Here is a 13,011-nt window from a genome sequence, read left to right as displayed (position 1 = left end):
AAGTAGCAACCTCTTATAGACGAGAATAATTTCCTTTCCAACGACTATCAGGAAATTGAAGAGTTTCAAGAAAAGAAAAGCAACTGTTATCGCAATTCTACAACAGCTGCATTAAAAGCATTGTGTTGCAAAAAGGAGGCGAAGGTATGTATAATAACATAATAGACTCTATGAGCCATAAGAAAAAAGTTGGAGGTTAACAAATGCTCTGACTGGAGTAGACTAGGCCGCGTGTTTCAAATTAATCAATATAAATGTTTCTTTTAAAAAGAGTGAAAAATGCTGTGCTTTCCTCCGTTGATGGAAAATCTATCCGCTACGGGTCAATATCCACCTTGTGAGGTCAAGGCCATAGTGTCCCCCTTTTTTTATTGCACAGACAAGCCACACAAAGGACCTAGTGGCATCTTTTTTTATTAAGAAACCAGCTTTATGATTCTCGGACCAGACAAAGTTGTCACGCAGACTTGCGCCGCTTGTTTGCTGGCGAGTGCGCTTGTCTGGACCTCTTGGTGGATGACGCCAAAGCTTTCGTGTGGTTTACAGCCACAAACCAAGTGTTGGCGACGGCTTGGCGAACGACTGTGTGCTTCAAGATGTGGCCGTAGTTGTCCACATTGGCGATGTTGATCTGAAGGAAGTACTTCACGCCGAGCATGAGGGTTATGGGTTTCTTGGAGATGCCGTCGGAGGCGAAAAGCTTCAGCTTGGAGAATGACAATTGTTTACCGTTCCAGGAAGTGCCTGGTCGGGGCGATTCTGGGTGCATGTACTCACCAGCGCATACGCCAGAGTCTTGGATGAAACTGATCCAGACCACGTACTGCAACTCGTCCTGCAGGCTACTGAAGCGGACGGTCGGAGCTGGCTTCATCAGCCTTCCTCGTGGGCTGATCCGAATCTCCATCTTTGGCAAAAACTGGGCCTTGTTGACGAGTGTAACTTTCGGAACCCTCACCGCAGGTCCGAGTGGTACGCTGCTCACGCCGTCTACAGAGACAACTTGCTCCTCATGATCAGCGTCCACGTCGTCGTCGGCGCCTTCGTCGGCCTTCGAGCACGACGGCTGCGGCGGAGCCTCGTTCTGGTACCCCTCGATGTTGGGGCGCGCCGCGGGTGAAACTTCGCCGACGACGCCGACTGCCTCAGATTCTCTGCCTTGATCTTCGTCATTGGTGTCGCTGGTATAATCGCTGTTTCTGCTGTTAGTACTGCAGCTGTCGTCGCTCTCGCTAGAGCTTGTGTAGAGGTCGCATAGCCTGAGTAGGTCGGCATAAACTTTACTCATATTCTTCTTGGTATCGTAGTCTCTAGGCCTGCCCCCTGTCCCGGCAAAGGACCCAGTACAGCCTGACGCTGATGACGCCATGTTCGAGAACTCACAAGAGGTGCAGCGCTGAAGCTGTTGCCGACGCCGGAGTAGTGACTTACACTCCGAGTATTCTGTGGCGCGTCTGGTATCTCGGACGCAGGGCGCTCGTAATCAAACTGCGAGGTGCGGCTGCCTTGGTGCCTCGGGAATGGCGTTCGTTCAGCGCCGGACGTCGTCGTTCTCTTCTGGTGCCCATAAGATGGCTCAATTTTTATGCCGAAGGGGAGGTGCGTGTCACATGCTTTTCCACTCTGACGCCATTAATCCTCTTTCGAGTGGAACATGTCTACTCTTTAATTTCTTGTTTTCGCCGAGGACCTGCTCCGTGAATTCCAAAGCGATGTCATGTGACCGCGTACAAGACCACCGCACCGCTGCTGAAAAAGGTTGAAGGTGGGGTTAGAGTGTGTTTTGTTGATATATTCGATTTTGAGATTTTTCGGTCATCTGATCCAGAATTTCTACATTCCAGAAAATATATTACAATTGGGTATTGGTTAATTTAAAAAACAAATGTTTGCGCACTTCTTCGTTACGCCAGCCGAAAAGGCGCGTGAGCCTAAACGTGTTCGCTTCGTTTCGTATACTAGCAAGAATTTGACGTTCTGGGATTTTTATCATATCTCAGGTATTTCGTTTCATCTTGTAAGTTGGCCTTTTTCGTCGTATATTTTTCAGCGACTAGGGCCTCTTATGTAGCTCTTCTGTTAAAGAAAATTCTGATCAATAAAACGATTGATTGATGGATTTTAACATCCCAAAGCGACCCAGGCAATGAGTGACGCCGTAGTCGAGGGCTTCGGAATGTTCGACCACCTTGCGTTTTTGAACAAGCACAGACATCACAGAGTACAAGGACCTCCGGCATTTCAACTCCATCCAAATGCTATCGCCGTAGCCGGGATCAAGCCCGCGTCTTTCGGGTCAGCACCCTAGCATCATAACAACTCAGCCAGCGCGAAGTCTCTGATGAATAAAAGGGATTTTAGAGACTTTATTGGAGTTTTTTTCTTAAGGACACCTTCGGTGGTTAGTGTACCTTTTTATCGGGAACTGTAAGGCATTAGCAAACAAAATTTCTCACAGCTACTAATTAATGTTATTTACTCCACTGGAACCAGAATCAATAGCCTAGGTGCATTTGTGTTTTAACAAATGTAGTTTTTTATTGGAAGCGCATAATTTTAGTTCAATTTGTGCAAAGCGTTGGTAGTTACTTTCGTACAAAATTGCAGCAATCTACAAATAGTTTATGCTGAGTAAAACGTCCAAGTTGTCTGTTCGGCAATTTTTCTCCCTGATGTTCCTACAAAAAATTTTCTTGAGAAATTGTTAAAAAACCATTGGTCAATGTTGAGAATTCGCGTTGGAATTCCATTGTTTTTTCGTTGAATAAACATTGAGAATGCATTGAGAACTCTTTAATATTGGCCACTGAAATACTGCTGGATTTCTATTGAGTACTGTTGAGTGAAAATTTTATTGTTTTACCATTGATATTTTCTTGAGCTGTATTGAGAACTGGTACTGAAATACCGTTGGAAATTTACTGAAATTTTGTTGTGTTAAAATTTTGCTTATATTCTGTTGGGCGTTCTTTAAAGCATGTTGGTACGTCCTGAAATGGGTTTGGAATGGTTATACAATGAAGTGCTTCGAAGCAATAGCACATGCATATAAATATCCTAGTAACGACTGGAGCTGGCTAAAAAAAATTGGAAATGATTTGCGTAAAGAGCCTGTTGCGGGTGCGTAGAAGGCAGTGATTATCCTTGGAAAAATCTATCTTTTTAAGAAAAAAACATTTCCACTCACTCCGCTGCCTGCATTCGGAACAACAAAACTCCATGTTTTCTCTAGATGAAGACTAATGTGCATGAGGCAGATTAGAGAAGAACAGCCAAAGTGGTGTGAGGTCAGATGCTACCTTTATTGCAGGTGGTAATAGATTATGATTACATAGGCCTCAGGTCCCTGGCCAGGAGCGAGGACCGGCTGTTTTTAAACATACGCCACATTTGTTGTAGGGTGCTTGGCACAGACGTAGCCTGAAAAAACAGACAAATGACAGATACACATCAGTCCAAGAATCAAAGCAACACTGTAAATCACTGCAAGAAATACAGCAGAAAATACAATTATGACCCCAAAATACAGCTGGGGTATTTGGTTATCTATGTGAATTACGGCATGAATAAGGTTGGCGGAAAAATGCCTCAAGCAGTTATTTTTCAAGTGCACATACCTCTCACAGTGTGCATGAACTATACTCACAGTACTGCTTCAAACCAATGAATAAAAATGTTAGCATTAACTCTGCTCGCAATGCATCATAGACTTTACTACACCAGTGAGAACAGCAGGCCATGCAGGAGCAAGGCAAACAGCAGCGCAACAAGTTAATACTGCAAAAAGATAGCGTAATGGCTTAAAACATTATTCAAGGCATACTGGCTATAGTACAACCATTTCAACTCGATGAAAGTGGTACAATAGCATTGTTTTCATAACGATAAGCTCCGAAGGCAATGCTGCAATGGACAGATCGTAAGCGTTTGAACAGGTTTCCGCCAGGGATTGAGTTTTCCGTTACCAACTGCAAACTTGCTGATATAACAGCTCATTCTTATGTGCGTCTTCCAGGAGGGAGTTGTGAACAAGCATCGTGCTAAATAATAATGGTTGTGCCTAACACAGGTATTTGTTTGTTTTTTTAACCAACGCATAATCCCTGCTAAGGCAGCCCTGAAACCATTAGAAAACAAAAACTCAAACAAAATTATATAATCCCCGCAGGGGCGTCTTATTCATGCAGACGATGGTGAGTTGCGACACCACGGGTACCTGAGCATCCGCAGGGACATCCCCGCAGGGGGATGATGGTGAACAGTGTGCCACCACGGACCGGAGCACCCGCCCTTAGCCGTGCGTGGCATCGCCGTGTCCGGGGAAAAGGGGATCCTGGTGGTTGAGCCAATGCCGAGCGTTTGGACCCTTAAGGCCCCTCGGCGGAGGCAACACACCACTTTGGCCCCAGCTTCCTGTAGACGGCACCTCCGGCCTGACCCGAGCGGGGGAAATCGGCAGTCGCTTTTTCCTGTTCTCCTCTCCATCTTTCACTCTCCTATCTCTTTCCTACAACCCTCCTGTCTCCTCCTATTTCCCCAGTTTTTTCTCTTTTCATAGGCGGCTAGGGTTAACCTTGTGTGGCCAACTGCCCTGAGTTGCGTCATATTTGGTTATAGTTGAGGTGTACAGCTGGCGTGGGCAGGACTTGCTTGCAAGTTCCTGTCCCGTCCCCTTGTTGGGCTCCATGGTGGGTGGCTGGCATCATGACCAAAAAACCTGAATTTTTATGGCTCCTCCTTTTTCCAAACCAGATCGCTCTCTCAAGAGAGGGCGATACGAAGCAGCAGACTTTAAAAAAAAAAGAAAACAGCATTCACCAAATTTTACGTAATCCACAGCGAAATAGCTGAAAAACAAGCTAGAATTCTATCCCCGTTCCTTGTGTCAAGAAGCTTAACGGATGCCTTGGGCCCTGCCTATAAGGTATCGAAAATGGGCAGTGGAGACTTATTGCTAGAACTGCGTGACAGTGTCCAGAACTCGAAAATCGCAAACATTGCATCCATTGGAGAACTCCTAGTCTCCATAACAGCACACAGATCCCTGAACACCGTCCGCGGCGTCATCTCTGAAAATGATTTCATATATCTAACAGAAAAAGAGATGCTGGAAGGTCTCATCGACCAAAATGTCACATATGTGTACAGAATAAAAATCGGAAAGACAATAAGGAAATAGATACAAAGCACCTGGTTTTCACCTTCAACACAAGTACATTACCTGAAACCATCGAAGTCGGATATCTTAAAGTTAATGTCAGGCACTACATTCCAAACCCCTGAAGCTGCTTCAATTGCCAGAGGTTTGGCCACGGCTCACAGAGCTGCCGCGGCCGCAAAACGTGCGCAAAATGCGCATTGAAGGAACATGTTTCAGAGAACTGCGATGACACTGCGCTACACTGTGCAAACTGTGAAGGAGAGCACGCTGCCTACTCAAGGTCGTGCCCATCCTGGAAGAAGGAGAAAGAAATCATAACCATAAAAAGAAAGGAAAACATCAGCTTTGGAGAAGCACGAAAACGATACGCACAGACGCAGGGCATTTTCTCCTTCAGCGCAAAAATGAACTTCTCCGATGTGGTGCGTGGGCGCGGCACACCACACCGGCCGACGGCACCTGCCCAGCTCACACACAGTGAGCCTGAGGCAGGGCCATCCGCGTCTCTGGCAGAAGCAGTGAAAACTGCTATGCCACCCCCGAAAAAGAGCCCGCCGGCTACGAAGTCGGCAGCTCGCCAGGCTTCCCCCGTTCGGGAGAAGCCCAACCCTCTTCCCGCGGGTTCTCCGCGGAATTCCAGAGCCTCTACTGAGGCGATGGACACACTTCCAAGCTCACCTCCGCTGCAGCGGCGGCGAAGCTCTCTAGAACGAAAAAAAGAAAAAAAGTTTCTAGCTCATCCCACAAACCACCATGGCGTTCCTAATCCACTGCAACTGCCGTGGACTAATAACCAACTATAGCGATGTAACAGACCTTTTAAATTCACTGTAGCCTGTGGCATTGTGCCTGCAGGAGACAAACTTGGGGCCTCTGCAAAAACATGTTTTAAAAAAGTACAAAGTATTCAGAAAAGACCGAGAGCAGGCGAGTAGGCTCTCTGGAGGAGTTTCTATTATTGTCAACAGTGGTGTTGCAACATATGAAATTGGACTGCAAACAAAATATGAAGCAGTTGCAGTCACTGTTCTTGATTACAAAACAATAAGAATATGCTCTATATCTTCCACCACACCTCACTGTAACACTTCATGATTTAGAGGCACTTTTTAAACAGCTACCAGAGCCATATCTGGTAGTAGGAGATTTTAATGCACATTCCTCTTTTTGGGGGAGCGATCAAACAGGCAGCCGAGGGCGTATTTTAGAAGATTTTATTTTGTGCAGTAACGTCTGCCTGCTCAACACAGGGAAACCAACATACTGCTCTCCGAGTTCAGGAAAAATGAGCTGCCTAGATTTATCTTTTACCTACCCATCTGTTTTTACTGATTTTAAATAGGACGTCCTCGATAACCCTTACGGAAGCGACCATCTTCCTCTATTAATTAGTCTATTATCATCACCAATAGTCATCCCGAGCAAACCACGTCGCTGGAAGCTACACTTAGCAGATTGGGCGCTGTTTAAAGACATGGTCAATCTCGAGGACATCTTTTCGGATGAGCTTAGTGTCGATGAACTGAATGAAAGGTCCACAACCTGTATTTTTACTGCTGCGCACCAATGTATTCGCCAATCCTCAGGAGTCGTACAACATAAACATAAATTCTGGTACACACAAGAATGTAAGGAGGCAAAAAAGAAACAAAACAAAGCCTGGGGGACATTTCGAAGATACCCAACGCATCAGCATCTTGTAAATTTTAAAAAGGCGAAAGCCAATGCGCGCCGCATCCGCCGTGATGCCGAGAAGACCTCCTGGAAAAACTACGTATCATCTATCAGTAGTTCAATTACATCAAAAAAGATGTGGAAACAGGTGCATAAATTAGACGGCAAATTCTCTCCCTTTACAGTACCATTTCTAACAGCCCCTGGAACACAAACAAGTGTAGATGAACAGGCTGACATACTAGGACAACATTTCTCTGACGTTTAAAGCTCTTCACACTACACACAGTCATTCTTAAAATACAAAAACACAACTGAAAAGCAGAAACTTCCAACGACTGGCAGTACAAACGAAACATACAATAAATTATTTACAATTCAGGAGATCCAAAACGTACTGTCCTCCGGTAAACAGACAGCACCTGGCCCGGATGATGTACATTATGAAATGCTTGCCCACCTGTCCGAGGCTGCTGTAGGAGCACTTCTGCAATTTTTCAACAAGATAAGGGTGTCCGGAAAGATGCCGGAGGCTTGGAAAAAAGCAGTTATTGTACCGTTCTTAAAACCTGGAAAGCCGCCCACCTCCCCTAATAGTTACAGGCCCATAGCGCTTACAAGTTGTATAGCAAAATCATTTGAAAGTGTGCTCAACGTTAGGCTAATTCTGGAATCACGTGAACTCCTTGACATCCACCAGTGCGGATTTAAAAAAGGATGTTCGACAACTGACCATCTCGTACGCTTAGAAAACACAGTCCGAGAGGCGTTCATACACCAACAACACTGTCTGGCAGTCTTCTTTGACATGGAGAAAGCATACGATACCACAAGGAGATATGGGATTCTACGCGACTTAGCAGATCTTGGCATCTGGGGTAAGATGTTGAACTGCCTGAAGGATTTCCTGTCAGACCGGTCTTTTAAGGTGCGTCTGGGTGCAACCCTTTCGAAGAGCTTTGTCCAGGAGAATGGGGTACCGCAGGGCTGTATCCTAAGTACCACTCTTTTTGTCGTGAAAATGAATTCCATAGCGAAAATAATTCCCAACTCCATTATGTATTCCGTGTATGTCGACGACCTTCAGATTGCTTGCACGTCCTCCAGCCTGTCAACGTGTGAGAGGCAGGTACAACTCACATTAAAGAGGCTAGCAATCTGGGCAGACAAAAATGGGTTCAAGTTCTCTCCACAGAAAACAGTGGCTGTTGCTTTCTCGCTTAAAAGAGGCTTACAGATCAATCCGAACTTACACCTAAATGGAGCCACACTACCGGTAAAACAAGAGCATAAATTTTTAGGAATAACATTTGATAAAAAACTTACATTTTTGCCGCACATAAACAACTTGAAAGTAAAGGCCTCCCGTGCAATGAATATCCGTAAAGTACTCTCAAGGAAACGCTGGGGATCTGACAGAGCATGCCTCCTTCATATCGACCGTTCTCTAGTGCGCTCATGTCTAGATTATGGGAGTATAGTGTACGGCTCGGCAAGGCCTTCATGTCTAAAAAGATTAGATCCAGTTCATAATCTAGGTCTCCGCCTTTCTTGTGGAGCATACAGAACGTCTCCAGTAATGAGCCTTCTTGTTGAAGCAAATGAGCCATCACTAGAAGATAGAAGAAAAGCACTTACATGTGCATACATTCTTAGAATTAGGTCGCGAACAAGACACGTGTGTTATTCAATCGTCACAGCGTGCCCGTCTCGAATAATATTTACAAATAAGCCCCAAGCAACCAGGCCTTTGCTAATGCGGTTTGAGGAGATCTGCCGAGAACTTGACTTATCAGAAACATTAGCAAATGTTGCAGAACGGTGCGACGCATTCGCCCCTTGGTACAGTTTTCCGTCGGTCTGTGATATAAGTCTTACACAGTTCCACAAGAGACAAACTCCAGCAGAACACATGATACAAGAGTTCCTTACACTAAAGGAAAAATATGATAGCTACACCGAGTTCTACACAGACGGATCGAAAACTACAGGTTATGTAGGAAGTGCAGTAGTGGAAGGGAACTGGGAAAAAATAGTAAGGCTTCCTCAGTGTGCATCGGTTTTTACAGCCGAGTGTTATGCTGTGTTTCTTGCTACGGAGAAAATAATAAGCAAGAACATCGAAAACAGTATTATCTACACAGACTCTCTCAGTGTACTGAAAGCACTACAGTCCAGAAATGCAGTCATGCCATCACTAGGTACTGCCATACACAACATAACAAGGATCATAACACAAGGACATAACAGAAAATTATTTTGGGTTCCAAGCCATGTTGGAATTGATGGTAACGAGAGAGCGGACGCATGCGCTGCTCAAGCCCGCAACAAGGAAATACAGAAAATAAGCATGCCACATAATGATTGTATGAAGCTAGTTCAGAGCAGACAGAGGAACAAATGGCAGAGCATATGGAATAGTCAGATAAATAACAAGCTACACTTAATAAAAGCAATATTAGGAGAATGGAAATCATGCACACATCAGGAACTCTTTATTGAAGTTATTTTATGTCGTTTACGTATTGGACACACACACCTTACCCACAACTCTCTACTAACAAAACAAGACAAACCCACCTGTGAAAATGCGGAGATGAACTCACAGTAACTCACATCTTGATCTCATGCATAGAACTTGAAACACTCAGAAACAAGTTTTTTACCCCGTTTTACAGCCAACACATCCATTTTCATCCGTCATTGATTTTAGGTGAAGAAGCTCTTAGTGATAAGTCAAGCGTTTTTAACTTTTTAAAAGAAGCCAATGAACTCTCGAAACTCTGAATAATGGTCAGTTTTTTACAACTTGCGAATTTTTTTCGAACCACACCTCAGCCACCCTCTCGTCGTGAGAAGGCGGCTGAGGTCACTATTCCATCGGTTGGGGACCTCAAGACCCTTGCACAGCCAAGGATGTCTGCTGAGGTTACCGACCCTTTTTAAAGCATTTATCACAAGTCTCTTCTAAAATTTTGTCTTATATTTTTGCTAGGTTGCACGAATTAACTTTTAGGCCCTTTACACCGCCGTTCATTTAGAGTTTTGTATAATATCTATTTAAAACAATTTTCTATACCCTGAGCTTGGCGCATGATAGCCTTAGTCGCTTATGCGCCATAAACTCAACTCAACTCAACTCAAAATTATATAACTTGAAGCAGCATATTGCGTGATCAACACAGGGCAAATATGAACTTCTCGTTCTACTCTCCGTGGCATCAGTAAAGCTTGTAGAAGAAAAAAGTCCTGTCTCGATTCTTGGTGTGCTAAACTGTAGCAATCACTTTTCAGAAACACAAGTGCTCACTTATGACTGCACTGAGCCGGACAGGGTCGAGCCCGTCTTCCTGCCCTTTTGAGGTCTTCCCTCGAAACAAGGAGCGCCCCTGCAGTTCCTCAGGCCGGAAGGCGTGCCGCAAAAGCGCCCTTGGCAATATTCCCGGTCCACCTTGGCACATATTTAGTTGTTGCAGCACACTTTCTTCGACAAGGACGCCGCCACCTATGTCGACCTGCACACACAAACTGATATTGTTTCAGCCCGAAAAAAGAAGCACCGTTAAGTAATAAAATTTAATGAGCTGAATCAGTTTTGTGAAAACCAAAGAAACTATCTCACATATTTCCTGGGAACAACCTATCAGTTTTGCATAGTTTGATATTTCCCTTTAGTGCCCCTTTTAACTTTCAGTGTAGCATAGAGTTTCTTACTATTACCTAGAGGGAAAGCTGGGGGCGCTGCACTTCAGCCACCATGGACGCTCAAAGCATCATGGGGCTGTGAGCTACTTGTTGCGGCACAGTCGTAATTTATCGCGAACACGGAGTGGCTTTACTAAAACGTTTCACTCCGAAAACGCTGTTTGTGTGTGCGCAGACGACCTTCGCGCGAGCGCAGTGTGCAAAACCCATAGTAGTGAAAATGCGACGACACAAGACGCCAATAAAAGGTTTCACTTTTCTGAAATGCCATTAAAAACCTCTTATAGTGTTTAAGCAACAACATTTTTTTTAACATATTTACTTTTAAAAGTGCGCCTGTTAATTACGAAATATTAGTTTTTGTAGAGTTCATTACTTGGCCAATAGGAGAGCTAGCCATCCCTTATTTTGGGCGAACTTTGCACTTAAATGCTTTGCTGCTCGTTTGTTTCAATTTACAGACAGGATATTGAATGTTAAGACATTTTTGATTATCGAATAGCGTTTATTTTAGCGTTATTTTTTGGCCAAAAGTTGTAGTTCTGCAGTCGGTAGCTCACCGCCCCATGATGCTTTGAGCGCCCATGGTGGCTGAAGAGGTCTCGAGGGCCCTCCATGCAAACTCCCATAGACGGGCTGCCAGCTTTCCCTCTAGGTAATAGCAAGAAACTCTATGCAGTGTAGTGCTTCAGGCCTACCGCCCCAGAGCTCGCCACTGCGTGTGTGTAGCCTCTTGCAACCAGGGCTGTCCAAGCAGGTGGGCTGGGCTGGGCTGCGATTGGCAACCTCTCAACCTCTGCCAACTTGGGTCGCACAAGCCGGGAACATCACCTGCCGGGTCAGAGGCACATCGTTGCGCCTACCCCATGGCGCAAGTGGTGGTGGGAGGACCCCCCGGAATATATGAATTTTTCTGAATGCAGGAGGCATGGAGTGGGGTGAGTTGGAGGTGAAGAGAGAACAATAGCTTCACGGTGCGAGCATATCTAATGCGTAATTGGCTTATTAGCCCTGCTAAATCGGCTGTACAGCCGCGTTCTTGCGGCTTTGACCGTGAACAAACAATGCTAGTGCACAATATTCCACGCTTAGCTGAGCTAAACCAACCATCATTTTTTTTCTGCCTCTGAGGAGGCAGTGCAGATAGGAACCTTGCGAATTTTCCCAGCCTGCCATGGCACATGTAGAGCTGCATCAACACACGATGACCCCGTTGCCTATTTCAGTCTTCACACGCAAACTAGTCTTGTTTCCGCCTGAAAACAGAATCACTGTTAACAACTACAAGTTCAATAAGCTAGACCAGTTTTGTGAGAACCGAAGGAACTATGTCACGTGTTTCCTGGGAGTAATCTATTTGTCTTGCATAGTTTGATATTTCCCTTTAGTGCACTTTAATATTTTTCTACATCTGAGTAGGTAGTGCAGGTACTACGTACATCTCTGAGCGTATGCTTCGACCTAATTTATAAAGTAATGAGGCCAACAATTCCTGACACCCTAAGCTGTACATACCGTCGCAAAGACTGCGCCAGTGCAAAGAAGCCTTTGCCCTCACTTGAAAGAAAACAACACTCCCTGGTTTTCACAAAAACACCACATTGGGAATGAGCTGCCGAGCTCGATATAGTCACAATATCAAACTACTTTCGCTCAACTACTTCTAATGTGACCCAAGTATTCAGCTACATACCTTTGCGCATGGAACTACAGGTGCGGCCCGTACCAGTTCTTGCCTGTCCTTCTTGTCCAGCATGCGTTGCAGCCTTTTGACCATCCTTGCAGCATCCAATATATAGAGCAAGAAAATAATGTTTTACAAATGAGCAAACAAGCGATTACTTTGGAACAATGCTATCTTGCTTCAGGTTTAAAGCATATGATTAAGAACGTTTACACATCGACAAAACTAAAGACAAAAATTCTCCACATTATACAATCAGGCCCCATTACTCACGAAGTACCTGACTTGTAATAACAGTCCTGGCTTGTGGGCTTATAATCATTACCGGTGCGAGCTTCGCCTTCAGGTCAATGAACGTTCCAATTCCTTGTTTTCGTTTTGTTTGTAATGATGGTGACAAGCAACAGTAGACCATAGCCCTAAATGAATAGTTAGTATTAAGGTGTAAAACCTTTGGTAAGCAGTTCTTTGTTCTATGCAATGGTACGCGTACTGAACTTCGAAACTATAAGAAGACGTGCGGTAAATGGAAAAAAAATGCGTTGCACAAGAAAGTGTCAATAACAGAACATACTGTTGGCCACTTTGATTTCTGAATTTGTATTCACGCCAGTTAGCAGTAAAGCAACTAGCTTTGAAGCTTTAAAACAGCAGAGAGAGAGAGAAAGGAGGAAATCGGCACAGGGAACGTCAAAGTACAGTGTCAATATTGAACTCGCACTGCAAAAGAAAATTTTTTAGGAGATGGATGTGCTCTGCACTTCACTCCCTTGGGGACAAAAGATAT

The 13,011-nt window shown here is 44.7% G+C and overlaps 1 protein-coding gene and 1 pseudogene across 1 annotated transcript; both read right to left on the bottom strand.

The window, feature by feature from the left end:
• Positions 1-457: 457 nt before the first annotated feature.
• On the bottom strand, positions 458-1,369 carry LOC149356346 (uncharacterized). Its single transcript, XM_089576320.1, has one exon. It carries the CDS (start codon positions 1,367-1,369, stop codon positions 458-460), a length of 912 nt encoding a protein of 303 aa, XP_089432446.1.
• Positions 1,370-3,327: 1,958 nt separating this feature from the next.
• Positions 3,328-12,317, bottom strand: LOC149356345 (uncharacterized; annotated as a pseudogene).
• Between the last annotated feature and the right edge of the window lie 694 nt (positions 12,318-13,011).

Source organism: Amblyomma mixtum, chromosome 3 (assembly GCF_055824585.1).
Source record: "Amblyomma mixtum isolate Tamu chromosome 3, ASM5582458v1, whole genome shotgun sequence".
Classification (NCBI taxonomy): Eukaryota; Metazoa; Arthropoda; class Arachnida; order Ixodida; family Ixodidae; genus Amblyomma; species Amblyomma mixtum.
Note: the sequence above shows the minus strand (reverse complement) of the source record. Positions and strands in the feature narration are given on the sequence as shown.